General features: G+C 34.5%; 1 protein-coding gene across 1 annotated transcript; it reads right to left on the bottom strand.

Moving 5' to 3' along the window:
- Positions 1-4,985: 4,985 nt before the first annotated feature.
- LOC116209664 lies at positions 4,986-7,566 on the bottom strand. The gene is made up of 4 exons (XM_031543382.1): positions 7,202-7,566; positions 5,879-5,949; positions 5,636-5,771; positions 4,986-5,270 (listed from the first exon to the last, which is right to left on the bottom strand). Exons 1-4 carry the CDS (start codon positions 7,359-7,361, stop codon positions 5,188-5,190), a joined length of 450 nt encoding a protein of 149 aa, XP_031399242.1. The 5' UTR covers positions 7,362-7,566; the 3' UTR covers positions 4,986-5,187.
- Between the last annotated feature and the right edge of the window lie 8,548 nt (positions 7,567-16,114).

Raw genomic sequence — 16,114 nt, 5'->3', positions numbered from 1 at the left:
TCACAATAGAGTATATTTTACTAAATTTACATTACTCATAAATATTTGACTTTCTGCAAATAAAGAAAGGAAGTAATAAATGCGTTCACATTTCTATTTCGTTAATATGCAAATTTAAAATTTTCATTTTACAATATATAGTTAGTAGTTAATAATTTCCCCTAAATTTTTGTATAAATATATATATTACTTAACGAAAAAGTAAATAATAAAATATAAAATAATGCAATAATATATATGTTTACTTAATTGTGAAGTAAATATTATTAATATATACGTTCATTTTTTCTCAAAATCTTACTATATACAATAATATAATCTATTCAACTTTCCATAAATAAAGAAAGCAAAATATAAATGCCTCACATTAATATTTTTTTATTAAGCAAATTAATTTTTTTTATTTTACAATATAATTAATGATTTTCCCTAAATTTTTTATATAAAAATATATACATTACTTAATAAGGAAGTAAATAATAAAAGATAAAATATTAATATATATTTAATAATATAAATAATATATGTTTACTTAATTGCGAAGTAAATATATTAAAATATATGTTCCTTTTTTTTAAAAATGTTACCATACCACATAATATTCTCTTTCCGCCATTAAGATGGAAGATCGAAGTTCACCATAAAATCCAAAAACATGTCTTTCTATGTCACATTTCATAATTATCAATCCAGCCACTATGTCATCTAATTGTATTGTACTTTATCAATTAACAACTTAGAGTACTCAAAATATGAAAATTAAAATTAATTCTACGTAAAATCAAAATCAAACATATGAAATTCATAAAAAAGAGAAAAGACAGATACCCATATCATCAAGATGAATGAGAAAGCCATGGTTCGATGAAGGGAAAAAAAAAGATCAAATGACACCATAGTTTTGTGCCATGTGTCACAAGCTATGAGCCGAAAGGTCACTCAACGTGAACCTAAGCTGATCTTACATGGCATCCCCTGGTAAGATGCTCCGACTTTTATTATTTGTATATAGATTTATATTATTAATAGAAATATAGTGTAATAAATTAAAGAGAAACCAAATTCATCTGCTTATATGTGCATGTCACTACTTGGAAGTAAATAAATTTAGAATAAGAAGTCTTCTATATATATAGAAAATAATAAAGTATAAATATAAATAATGCGTAAGTTAAATTGAAATAATTAATGAAGCTAATAATCCTTCTCTTTGAATAATGTCAAAGTTAATATGTGCGTGATAACCAACAAAAGAAATTTTGTAATTTGTGGAAAATAATTTGAAATTAATACATTACTTAACTTTCAACTAAGTAAATGTGATAATATCAATAAAAGTTTATTATTTTATCTAGTAAAATATATAGAAAAAATGAAAGTATGGATAGTATGGAATCCATAATACCTATACTACCCTCCCTAAAACACTATATCATAATAGATCCGAACACTTGCCCCGAAGAGGTAGAATGAGATCTATGCTAGAGAACCACCGCTTGATCAAGTATGCTACCAATCAATTGTACGACGAAATTCATGAAGATTAATTTGTTGTAAAACTTATAGAAAAATAAACATACATATTAATATTATTTACTTCATCGTTAAGCAAATGTATACATTAATATATTATTTTATAATATTATTGTTTACTTTATCATTAAGCAACGTATTTATTATTGTATTATTTTATAATATTATTATTTACTTCATCTTTAAGAAATTTATTTGCCTAATACAACGAAATAAAAATGTAAATGCACTCATTATTTTCGTTTATTTATCGAAAATCGAATTGAATATATTATAAGTAAAATGAATTTATTGAAAATATAATAAACAAACGAAAACGAATCGCATTAGTTTGTTGTCAAACTTATAGCAAAATAAACATGCATATTAATATTATTTAGTTAAGTAAATGATATTATTTTATAATATTATTATTTACTTCATCATGAAGCTACGTACTTATTATTTTATTATGTTATTATTTACTTCATCGTTAAGAAATTAAATTGTGAATGCGCTTATTGTCTTCGTTTGTTTATTCATTGAAAGTCGAGTATAATCTACTATAAGTAAAATAAATTTATTAAAAATATAAAAAAATAAATGAAAACAAATCCCATTAACCTGTTGTAAAACTTGTAGAAAAATAAACACACATATTAATATTATTTATTAAGTAAACGCATATATTAATATATTATTTTCTAATATGATTATTTACTTCATCATTATAAATATTATTTGTCTAATTAAACGAAATAACAATGTGAACGCACTTATTGTTTTCGTTTGTTTATTCATCGAAAGTCAAATAGTATATCTTATGAGTAAATTTTTTTTATTAAAAATATAATAAAAATAAACGAAAACAAATCACAGTCTCGAGAATATGGAATTCGAATCTCACTATCCCTGACATGACACAAATAGCTCAAGTTTCATGTAGATATATAGATATCTAGTTAAGTAAACGTATATATTAATATATTATTTTATAATATTATTATTTACTACTTCATTGTTAAACAACGTATTTATTATTGTGTGATTTTATGATATTGTTATTTACTTCATCGTTAAGAAATTTATTTGCCTAATAAAACGAAATAACAATGTGAACTCACTTATTGTTTTTGTTTATTTATTCTTTGAAAGTCGAATATAATATATTATAAGTAAAATAAATTTATTAAAAATATATTGAAAAATAAATGAAAATGAATTACAGTTGTGAGGATACGGAATTCGAATCGTGCTCTCTTTGATATCGCAAGAAATAGCTCAAAATTCATGTAGATATATATATATATATATATATGAAAGCAAGATACGAGGTAGTTCGGCCAGATAACCTCAGAACACTCCTTTTCTGAATGAAAATTTATCGATTTTTTGAGTTTTAAAATTTAAATAATTTCTTAAAATAAAATTAGCAATAAAATGAGGCAAAATTATTTTCCATTACAATATTCCACTTTAAAAAGATCAAAAATGCCATCAAATCTTTTGAATATCATGATAATCTTCAATTGCAGACAATATGAATTTTCTAAACGAATTTTCTTAATTTTTTAAAATATATTTTTAGAGTTATATTCAATAAATAAATTTATTGATTTTCTTAGATTTTAGAATTTAAAATTATTTAAAATTTTTATTTTCGGAATTATATTTAGTAAAAAATAATTTATCGATTTTTTGAGCTTTTAAATTTAAAATTATTTTCGATTGTAAAATTCTTTCAAAAATATTTTTGGTTATAATGTGCCATTTAGAAAATCGAATATACCATAATTTTTTTGATACTACAGTAATCTCCAATTGAATGCAATATAAATTTTCTAAATGAAATATTATAGGTTTTTTTATTTTTTTATTTTCGAAATTATTTTCAATAAAAAATATATTTAAAGAAATCTCATCATAAAATTCGATTTATTGATTTATTTAATTTAGAATCTAAATAATAGAATTTATTTGACATAAATGAGAAGATTTAGTAATCTTGAATTTCTAAAATAAGAATTAATATTTCATACATAGATAATAACATCAAAACAAGCATATATTAGTATATATGCATACGTAATAAAAAAAATATTAATATATGGTTACGTGGATAATTTTTAATATATATATATATAGTAAGAAAAAGTAAATATGAATTATGTGTTATTGTAGAAATCTATTTTTAAAAATAGATTAAATAATATTTTTCAGATATATATAAATAATATTTTCTTTTTATAAAACAAATCATATTTGCTTACTGAAAAAGGAAGACAAATCAAATTATATTTTATCTAAATTCTATATAATATTTGTAAATAGGAATTATCGTACACATAAACATGAGCCTATTCAACTCTCAAAATACGTTTACAACTAGAGCGAGCTCTCGAAATGTATGTCTATTTTTAGATGTAAGTGAGTTAATTAAATTAGTTTTTTATTGTATTTTTCTCTATCTTTTAGCTTTTTTTTCCCTCGTATTATTTTCTCAAGATTTCTGATGTGAATTTTGTCTCTCGAAATGTACCGCTACTCTATATGTAAGCTATCAAAAAGAAAGATCCTCTACTACTAAACTTGAAGTTATTTGTTTATTTTATCTTTTTATTTCACTTTTCATTCTCTAAGGAATTTTCTTACTTTTATTCTAATATTTTTTTTTTCAGAATCGGTGATGTGAGTTTTGTCTCTTAAAAGGGATTGTTATTCCTATTTGTAAGCTCTTAGAAAGTAAGATCGTCTACTGCAATCTTGAAGTTATTTGTTGATTTTATTCTTTTGTTTCACTTTTAATTCTCGAAAGAATTTTTCTTTTTAATTTTTAATTATAATTTCTTTTCATTTATGAAACTATTTACAAATTTTGTGTAATGCACGGATTTCGCTAGTAGTATAGATATATATCTATATTGATGGAAAGAGGGAGGACAAAATCACGCATGTCTCAGCCGAACGCCAAACACCACCGACTTGGAGAAGCCTTGTTGCCCTCAGCGTTGTCATGCCCCTACCATCCCTCTCTTCCTCCCCTGATATTTTGTACGTTTTCTTTCCATTATTTACTATTTCCTTAGATAATATATATTTTGATTTTTATGGCTTTAAATTTATGAAAATCTAATGTAAATCAGAGTGAAAAACGAAACTCCAAGGAGAAAACATAAAAATGATTGTAAACAAATATTTCTAGAAATACATGCTTAATTTCCTAATTTTCGATTTTGATTATATTTAGGTAAATGCGTACTAAAAAAGAAAGAATAAAGTTCACTCTCTTTTTTCTTTCGTTAATTAATCCTTTTTCTGGGATAGGAATTAACCCTTATTTAGTGCCTATCTTGAGAGTGGAAATCTAGTGAGTGTTAAGATTATTAACGACACAGAAGCTTAACATATATAGCTAGCTGTAAGGCAGAATGAAAATAAATATTTTTTAAATAATGCATGGATACATTTACAGATTGAAACAACGTGAATATTCTGTAATGTTTACCCCTTTATGTATATAATTAGTGCATTACATCACAATTTTGTACATTACACCGCAATTTTGTAAGCATAACCATAATAAGTGAAGTATACCGAATGCTCTAAGAGGTTCCATAAAGTTATTAATGGCATTACCAAGATATATATTACACTTCTAACTCCATAGAAATTGTGTCACAGTCGAGCAGTGGTCCCATTTTTCTCCCGCAGTCGCTGCCGAGCTCGTTCCATTTTCCTCTTACGCCATTCCTCCAGTGCTGTAGACACAACAGGGCAGTGCATTAGCACTCATATATACCAATCAATGAGGCTGGCATTTAACTGGTGACAAAAGATGGTCTTAACGCAACAGATAAATTGTTCGATTAAAGTCAATCGCAGGGACCTCCCAGTGTGGAAGAGATAAAGCCAGATATCTCTGCTTCTCCATTTCTTATAGTTACAAATAAAAATACTTTCAGTTGGAACTTGATTTTCATAGTCTACATTTATGAACAAAAGATAGCATATTGTCTCTTTAAACCATCTTTGCAATATACAACAATTATTTAGCACCTACCACCCATTGTTTTGGGCCAATTAAAACGACAGTCAAACACCGGATAGAAAGAAAATTAGTCACCTTTCAAGTTGGTTGCATCACTAAAGGACCGGAAGTCCTTCAGTCTTTTGGAGAGATCAACTGCAGCAGCCTGCTTGGTACCCTTCTGCAAGACTGCTTCTGGTTCTACATATGCCTCTTGCTGGATTTCTCTCACCTGTAAATGGAAAAGGCAATATTAATTATATAAACTGAATTACTCAATATAGAAGTTTGTTTCTTAGGCTGAACTTGTAGAAACTATAGTATTTGATGATTCTGTACTCTTTTTATAAGCTCCAAGGGTTGCATTGCAAGTCGCATTTCCTCACATTCCCTAATGTGCTGCAGTATTGCTGTAAGGCAGAACATTAACAAAAGTGTAAATATGCATGTATTTTATCCTTTAACAAATCAGGTAACAGGCACATTCAGTAAAATGCAAAAAAGCATTTGAGCCAACAAGAGGTAGTGAACAAAGATTCTATGGATTATGATTAACTGAACTGCATATATGCAGAGGGATTTTCTTTCCTGTAGGCAATAGTACTTTTCATCTTACCAAGCAAAAACTCGTTTTGGTACACATCTGTGCAATCCGTTATGCATGTTAAGGGCCAATATTCCGGAGTTGCAGATCATCTCATGCTTTTTTAAAAGGTATTAAAAGGAATCCAAGAACTGGCCTCCAACCTAACCAAAAAGTTAGGAAAAACTAAGACCCACTCTGAAATTTACTTTTTAGGGAGGCAATTATTATCATAGCCAACCTTCTCCATCTTTCTTTTTTCTTTTCACTCCATTCTCCATTTTCCCTTAGTGCAAAGCAAGCTACGTTTGAAACATGGAAAGCATATAAAAAAGAATAAGAAAAAAAGTTTCAAATATGACTTTGGTTCCACTGATATGCTATATATACAATAATATATGTGGAGAGTAAGAGTGGCAGCACTTGAAATAGAGGCTCAGTCTTTGCTAATCAAATTCAAATAGTAACAGCACATATGTTCTGCTTCAATTTTGGTATATTCGCATTTACCATGCTGTATACATTTCAGATGAATCATTCAGAAACTCTCAATGCTGAAGCAGTGCTAATTACTACGAAGAAGACGCATTTCAGAGGTTGATCCTTTCTTGCGAATAACTCCCTAGACAAAGAAGGCGGGAACCAGCGCGAGAAGCAAGCACCCAGAATGATCGAAACAGCATATCGACCACCCGGAGAATGACAAAAATGTCTATAAAAAAATGTGGAAACACCATTGACAGCATTTACACACTCATCGTATATGGTTCCTGCAGGCAGTGCCCCAAGACGAACAAGCTTAATACCCTAATAAGAATCCAACAAGAAGCTCACCTAGCTCAACCGCATGCTACAAAATCACCATCTCCGGCCGATAAAACCACATAGGCATCCGCGAAATTGCATTTTTCAATCGATTGGACCAGCTCCATCAATCATATTTACCCTAATCCCAATTTTCTCCCCCATTCAAACCCACTTCCCCACCCGCACCCCTCTCTCCCTAATCTGATCCAATCTCAGAATTACTCAGTAGAGATGATCCAATCATGCCCCAAAACCAGTGGTAATGGGAGTACCTGAATTGGGTTGGGTTCCTGCCACCGCGGATCGGGAGTAGGAGTTGAAGAAGCCGTGGAGCAATATGAGGGCGGTGACGAGATTCAAGGAGCAGATGACCATAGTGGCGTTCCTGAAGGTGAATCTCATCCTCCTCCACAGTGGCGGCTGCATCTCCATTATCTTCAGATTCCCCTGCTTCTCGTCGTCCTCCTCCTGGGAACCACCAACGCCTGCTGCTGCTGCGGCCTCTCACCTTTATTAAGGTCAATGACGGGATGAGTTTCACCACAGCAGCTCACCATCATTTATGGCGTGAAGACGGGTAAGAGGGAGATGGTTGCCCGTCCACGTCTCGAGAAAATGGCTCCTCCACCATGACATTGACTTGAGGTCAACGGAAGATGGAAATTGACGAGAGTGACTTTTGACAAGACATCCGCTGCCACACCCACAAGACAAGTGAGTCAACGTGATTCGATTTTCTCTCGTGGACCTCCGTCAGCTACTCTTTGGGCTTCGATCCCATACTTCACCAAAAGGCCCAAATCTCTCGGAGTATCGGTTGCGCTTATTTCAAGGAGTACTAACGATCGCATATTCTCGACGTATCTAATTTGCCTTTGTTATTTAAGAGTATAACGTAATAGTATATGTTTTTACCTGATAATTAGGAGTGCTCGGTTTCGAGGATCCTGTATTTTTCATAATACCCGGATCCTACCCTGTAAAGGACATATTTCAAGATTTTGGAACTGGACCCTACCCTGTTGAATCATGGACCCGGAACCTGTATTATACCACAGGTTCCGGATACCCTGTTGGAACCTGTAAATTTTTTCTTCTCGCTAAATAAAATCGAAAATATCACATACATAATCAGTAATTACACCAAATAGAATATCAACAAAATTTAGATTAATCCACAACAATAAAATAATAATATGTTTCATCAATCCATCGACAAAATTGAATATTCATAATACGATCTCACAAAACAAAGTGTCTATGTTTTGATTCATTAGAGGAGATAGTAACTTTACTCTTTCCTCTTTTTTTTTTTAATAAATAACCTGTTTCGGGTACCCTGTAGGCAGGAACCGGAACCCGAACCTATTTTCACAGGTTCCTAATTTTAATACCCGGAACCTACCCTATTTTCAATACAAGTTACCCGGACCCTACCCGTTATAGTAGGTTCCAACCGGTTCCGGGTATATCCGGTACCCATGCACACCCCTACTGATGATCATGAGCTGCATGTTCGATATTTGTTGTAAAACTACATGTATATTCTTGTTAACTATTAGAAATTTTATTTTATTATGTTAGATATAAAAACATTCTCTGTAATCGAAAAAGCTTGTCTTGTTCTTAATTTTACAATAAGGAGTTTATAAGTTCAGGATTAGTACTCGATAATCGATGCACCTTCACACATCGATCAAGTTGCCATGATGCTCTTGAAACCTCACGGGAAAGAAAAGCTGAGATTGATATTCCATTTTGTTACTAGGTAAAGAGCCTTGTTTCGTCTGGGTAATACTTACTTTTTTACCGTTATCGTAGATGATTGTAAACCTAGTGACCTACCATAAATTAATTTTGGCAAAGGATGTATATATATAATAAAACTTCTAAAATATTGTTTTTCGTGAAAGTTCAATTTTCTTAGTTATTATTAGGCAATCATTTCATTATAAACATATACTAAAAGTAAGTAATTAAATTGAAGAAATTTAAATATTTAAAATAGTGTCGGCTTAGTGCTATCAAATTTATAACTAAATCTATTCCTATAATAAAAAAAGAGTGGACTACCACTGTCGCCCTCTACTTATTCATTAGCAATCATTTTTGCCCCAAACATATTTTTGCCACCAATTAGCCCCAAACGTTGGCATTTTGTTTATTATTTATTACATTCCGTTAACCTCCGTGACGGAAAATTCATGAATGGCGTTATGTTTTCTGTCACTTTTCCATCACATAAGGGTTTAAATGTTAGACGGAATGCCAACGTTTGGGGCTAATTGGTAGCAAAAATATGTCAGGGGCAAAAATGGTTGCTAATGAATAAGTGGAGGGTGAGAGTGGTAGTCTACTCTAAAAAAAAAACCCTATATATCCCAACCTTTTAAAATTTTCTTAGATCTATCCCATACTCTTAAAATTATCTAAAAAGGCCTAACGTTTCTATTATGTTTACCATATATCATATTGTGACATTTTCCATCAAGAATAGACGGAGAGTCTGACTTGGCTCCATTAAGCCGTGATACGTGGAAAAAAATGTGGGCCATCCTTGTCCACCTTGTCCTTCCCTGCCCATCTCTCCTGTTCTATTCCGTTTGCTACTTTTCCTACTGAGCCCAACTTCTCTGTCTTTCCATTGCCCCCCCAGAAATTAGGTTTCCAAATTCTCTCCGATCGGAAACAAATCTTGGAGATTGAACGTGGCGATGATAATTACATTGTTGAAGGAAGTCTGTGGATATTTTTTTCCCGTCTGTTGGAGTTTAGGAATAGAAGAATGCAAAGTCGATTGAATCCCTTCCTGAAATCCCCAATTGACCATCCCTTCGAAATCCCGAGGTAATCCTTTTGAAATCACCCTGCAAGCTCTTCGATTGAATGTTGAAGGAAGTCATTAGATTATTTTTTCCCATCTGTTGGAGTTGAGGAATAGAAGAATGCAAAGTTTCGTGTTCAACAAATAGAAGAATGCAATGTAAATCTATCATTACAAGAGGTATTTGGGTTGATTTTGACTGATTGTTGGAGTCGAGGGAGGGAGTTGAGTTAGGAATTGACGAACACTGCTGTTCAAGGAGGTATTTGGGTTGATTTTGACTGATTGTTTGAGTCGAGGGAGGGAGCTGGGTTAGGAATTGACTAGCATGGGAGCCGTCATTGGACGTGGAATATGAGAGCGAGCTTCTAGAGGAAAGCACCGAAGAGTGGAGACATGTGGTTCAAGGGAAGGTTCAACCATTTCTGGGAGCAATGCGGCCCTTTGTAGCTGCGGATTGCGAGTTCAACAGAAGACGTCACGCACAGCTAATAACCCAGGTAGAAGGTCCGTTGGATGCCCAAGGTACCAAGAAGATGGAGGGTGTGGATATTTTAAGTGGATTGACCTATCCATTTGAAGCTTCTCAGCAGAAATCGATTTCAGAAATTGCTGAAAAAGAAGTTTCCTCGTCTGAATGGGAAATAAAGTATATAAAATTTAAGATTAAGGAATTAAAGGATGAGTTAAAGCACCGACATAATAGTCATTCTTGTAATGTTAGGATAGCTGTTTTTGCAATTTGCATCTGTATTATGATTGGAATTTTGTTTGGGATGTGGTTGGGGTGTAAGCTCTGTATTGGCAAGTAGGAGGAGGCCCTGCAGATGGGTAAATGCAATAAAATCACCTATAGGCTTGTAGGCTTGTACTTTGTATGGAGTGGACTCCGTTATTGGTAATGAAATATAAGGTATGTTTGATAACTTCTCTGATTTGTCGGTCATTGATTGTTTGCCCTGAATATGCTTATATTGCCATGCGAGGCCTTTTATTTAGTTCTATTCTGATGACGAAATACTTCTTTGCCATGCAGTCTTAATATCCTATAAGGTGCATGAAAATGATTTTATATCATACAACATGGCATTTTGTTTTCACATTATATCAACAATCTTTTGGTAAATATAAGTTGATAATAGAATCTCCATTAGCGAATCACCTCAAGCAATAAATTACAAGTGGAATTATTCTCACTACATCAAGATTGAAGTTTTCCTGTCACAGCAACCATCGCAAGGTTGCCAAAAATTTGCTAATAATCTCAGTGAATGGTTATTAGGGAAATCAATGAAGAAAAAAAGAAAAAAAGAGGGCATATGTTTGTCGAGGAGCCGTTTCACTGGTTGTCTGCAAAGAGGCAATCTGTTTGTCTGAAACCCCAGGACCTTACCACACCCACTGATGCTCACTGCAGTGTAAAACCGATAAGGGCATAGTACCCTCAATTCCTAAAGCAACATAGGGAAAGTCCCAACAAGATCCACTCTAGACAGCATACCCTTAGACTTTGTTGATCACTATCATAACATGTTGTAAGTCACCTCTAATTAACGGTTATGTCACCCACAACAAAATCCATTTTTTGCAACAAATAAGACTTGTATTTCTGTAGCAAAATTCATTTTTCTGCACAAAATGGGTTTTTTTTTGCAGCAAACAAGACCTGTATTTCTATAACAAAATCCATTTTTTGCAGCAAGCAAGACTTGCATTTTCTGCAGCAAAATCCTTTTTTCTGCACAAAATGGAAATTTTATTGGCAAGTACAAAGTGTTGCCCCAATGAAATGATATCCATATAAAAAAAGGAGCAAAATGTATAAGTTTATAATGACCCTACTTGGTCCACAACTTGTATTCCTAATGTGAGGCGAGTGTTTACCAAACATGCATATATGCACATATACATATGCATATGCACAAGCATGGTTACGTAACATAAATTCACATTATATGTTATAGTTGTGGCTGAAGTATTTTTATATTAAATGCATATTACATGTGGTGGCTGGATCTTTATCTGTATGGAAAAAAAACGAAAAAGTGAAAAGCTGAGAGAGATAAGTGTAGATTGGGCCAAGTGGCCTCATCTTCAGCAAGCCTTTTTCCTTACCACCGACTTTGACCATCATTTTCTTCTTTCTTCCTTATTTATGCCATACTTCTCCTTGCTCTATCCCTAGCTTAAGGAAAACGAAAATGAACCAGAAGAGATAGAGAGAGAAAGAGAGAGAGAAGTTAGCTGAGTTGAGAAAATCCTTGGAGAAGAAGACTAAGTTTGGAGTATTGATCAGTAAGTTGATTGTTTATGATTTAAACATTCATACTCACTAGGTTGGACATAAGTTATGGCTTTCCTTGCATTTATTCCAGCTGTTTAGATTGAGAAGTTTAGTTGCTGAGATTGGTAGCTTCTCCTAGCTGATATAAGTTGAGTTGGATATATATTTGGAGTTAGTCTTATGTTGTGTTGGGATGAGTTTGGTCACCTATATGAGTTGAATAATTCGGTTATGGGGCAGGGAGCAAAACCCTTGGTTAAATTAGTAGGTTTCTAATGCATATATCTATGTCTCAGCGGAAGTGGATCATATTGACGGAAATTTGTGTGCTCTTGACTAAATTGAATTGTGGTGATTGAGAACAAGGTAGGTATGGTGTTAATTTGGAGAAATTTCCATGCATTATGATGGTACTATGTGGTGGATTGAGTGCTTAAGCTTTTGCATATTAGTGTTTTAGAATGAAGGAAGTACTTAGAATTCCTCGTACTCTTTACTTGAATTTGGCTGATCGAATTGGCCCTCCGTATAATATAATTGCTATTCTAAGCTGATATGATTTGAGTTAAGCATAGCATATCATTGAAATCGTTATGTCATTGCTTATATTTTAGTTATATCAATCAAATAATACGGGAGTTAAACTGATACCTATGTGTACTCTTATTCAGCATATTATCTAACATTTGTGCTTGAACTGAATAGGGGCTGGGGAGACTGAGACTATACCTCCGGAAGGCTCGACTCATTAAGTGGTCATTTAAGGGGTGTTTGTGAGTACTTTCTTCCATCGTAAAATGATAGTAAATATTTATACGTATGGTTATAGATAGGAAGGTGGCTGCATGATTGAGGTTGATATATATCTTGAGTATGCTTGTGATTGTTTAATAATAGCCATTGGGACCGCTGGACCCGGCGGATTATAAAAGGGGCCTGATCGGCCGCCGAACCCGGCGGAATATAAATAGGGACTTGATCGGCCGCTGGACTCGGCAGAATATAAACAGGGGCCTGATCGGTCGCTGGACCCGGCGGAATATAAGTAGGGGCATGATCGGCCACTAGACCGGCGGAATATAAATGAAGGTCAACTCTTATCGCCATAGGTTAATGGGCGGCCCCCGCTTATGAGATATGATATATGAATGAACAGATAATTTCTTTGAGGTATGCGGGGTCACGGTACCGTCATAACTTGTCGCAAGGAAATGCGACCCCATGGCTATATAGTTGATTACTTGTGATTGGTTGTCAAATGAGTGGTGGAAGGGATGATATTGGTAATGGATTCCATATTATGGTAGAACATGTACATATATATATATATATATATCTATATGTGATTAATTGCTTGTGAATCGTGATAGTAATGTATTAGCTCATTTTACTTTGGAATATCGTACTCACTGAGTTGCAGCTCACCCCCTGCATACTTTTTCCAGATGAGCTAGAAGCTAGGCTAGCCGCACAGGAGGACTTTTGGATAACGGGGATCAGCGCAAAGGATTTTGGCAAGTAGGCCCACCCATGGTATAGGTAGTAAGTGTTCGTAAATGTTACAATCCTGTTACGACCTGAAACTTTTGTTTAGTTGGTTTAATGGTATGGTTGTAGCTGAACACACTATTGAGAGTATATATGTACATTAGAATCCGTAAGATTTATTATATATTCATGTAGAGCAAGTCGAGTTGGTTTAAAGGTTGGATGTGCTATAGAAGTATACTATATATATGAAAACTTTCGTTCAGTTTGTGTTACAAGATGGTTGCAAATGAGTACTCTTTGAGAGTTTTATGCATATATCAGAATTAGTTAGGTGGTTATATGTTTATATAGAGCTTGCTGGGTTGGTTCAATGTGTTGGGAGTTAGGAAAACAAATTATATATATATGAGTTGCGTATATGACAATGGATATTAAGGAATAGAGGGGAAACTCTGCTATAAGTTTCGGGTCGTGACATTTTTGGTATCAGAGCCTAGGTTATAGGATTCTGTAGACTTAGTGCGCTTGATCCCCGTTCTTTTTTTATTAGCTGCGGCCCTAAGATCATATCTTATAATTGTGTTTGTTAAATGCTTGACTAACTTGTGTATTGCTTAGGAAATTAGCAATGGGACCCAAACGTGAGAGGCGAGGTCGACGTAGTTACCGCACATCAGAGAATTTAGCTGATCAGAATGCACTTGAGCCTATAAGAGAAGATCAGGTGTCTCAAGCTCCTCAAGAGGCTGTTGAGGCTCTCGGGGATCAAGATCCACCAATCCACCAAACATTAGCAGCGATGACTCGTCTAGTTGAGCAGCAGGAGCAGTTAATCGAGCAACAAACGGCTTTCTTTCAAAGGCAAGCAGCACAGCCAAGTGCATCTACATCTCACATGGAGCAATAATTGACGCCGTATGAAAGGTTTAGGAAATATGGTCCATCTAGTTTTTCGGGAAGTGCTGATCCTATAGAAACAGAGAATTGGATAGCTGGAATGGAAAGAATTTTTTCAGTCATGGAGGTTTCAGACACCCAACGTGTGGCACTCGCAACATTTATGCTAGAAGGGGATGCTCAGTACTGGTGGGAGGCTACTCAGAGACGACTGGACTCGAACTCCTCACACGTTATCACTTGGGCTGAGTTTATGCAAGCATTTTATAACAAGTACTTTCCAGCCTCTTTTCGGCGTACCAAGGAGCGGGAATTTCTGAATTTGAAGCAAGGGGACCTCAGCGTAGCTGAATATGAAGTAAAATTCACCAAGTTGTCACGTTTTGCCCCGACATTGGTAAGTGATGAAACTTCCAAATGCAGTAGGTTCTTGGATGGATTGAACCTCAATATTAGGTTGCGTGTTTCCGTTCCGGAGATCCCATTATTTTCAGACCTGTATAATAAAGCCATCATTGCTGAGGAGGACTTACGAGAGGAAATTCTTTAGAGGGAACAAGTTAGAACTCGACCTAGTAGCTCAATTGTAGAGGGTCCCTCCCGACCCCCAAAAAGAGGTGGGTTTACGCAGGGCTTCAATAGAGGGAAATCAACATATCAGCAATTTCCGCAATGGTCTCATGAAGATAAGGGCATGAGAAGTCAGAGTGGCGAGAGTTATGGTGGAACTATCCTTCCAAGGCGTCAAAATTGTCAGAATTGTGGTCGATTTCATTCCGATGCTTGTCAAGTGCAGTCTGGGAGTTGTTTTCATTGTGGACGTCGTGATCACTTGAGAAACAATTTCCCACAATTAAGGAGTGAAGGGGTTACTTGTTTTAGATGTGGCATGAAGGGACATGTACAGAGGAACTGTAGGCAGCCTATAGTATCGGCATCGAGTAGTGGTAGTGTGGGCAACAGGCCATCGATGATGAGAGGCCGTGGGCAAATGAGCAGTAATAAGAGTGTTCAAAGCCGAGGGGGTGGATCGATGGTGAGCTCAGCAAGCCAGGTTAATAGACCAATGACACAGGGTAGAGTATTCACCTTAACGAAGCGGGATGCTGATGCCACTCCGACTGTAGTGACGGGTACGTTAAATCTCTTTAATAAACCTGCTCATGTACTTATAGACCCTGGTTCCACTCATTCATATATCTCATTGCCATATGTCATGCATTCTGATAGACCACGAGAGTTATTAGATAGTCGTATGTCCATAGCTACACCAACGGGGGAGAGCGTAGTGGTTGGGGAAGTGTATCGCGGTTGTAGGCTACACTTAGGGGATAAGGAGATGCTAGTAGATTTAATACCCTTAAGTATTTGGGATTTTGACATTATCCTCGAGATGGATTGGCTTGCTTCTCACCATACTTCTGTGGAGTGTTACAAGAAAGAGGTTATCTTTAGAATACCGAATGAGCCTGAATTTAAGTTTCATGGAGATCAGTTGGGTGTTCCATTCAATGTTATATCATCCCTCGAGGCAACGAAACTTTTGGAAAAGGGGTGTGAAGGATATTTGGCACATGTAGTTGTTACCGAGGTCGACTCTCCAAAACTTAGTGAAATTCCAGTGGTCTGCCAATTTCCAGATGTTTTTCCTGATGACTTACCTGGCCTTCCTCCTGATAGAGAGATTGA

Source organism: Punica granatum, chromosome 5 (genome assembly GCF_007655135.1).
Source record: "Punica granatum isolate Tunisia-2019 chromosome 5, ASM765513v2, whole genome shotgun sequence".
In the NCBI taxonomy this organism is placed as follows: domain Eukaryota; kingdom Viridiplantae; phylum Streptophyta; class Magnoliopsida; order Myrtales; family Lythraceae; genus Punica; species Punica granatum.
Note: the sequence above shows the minus strand (reverse complement) of the source record. Positions and strands in the feature narration are given on the sequence as shown.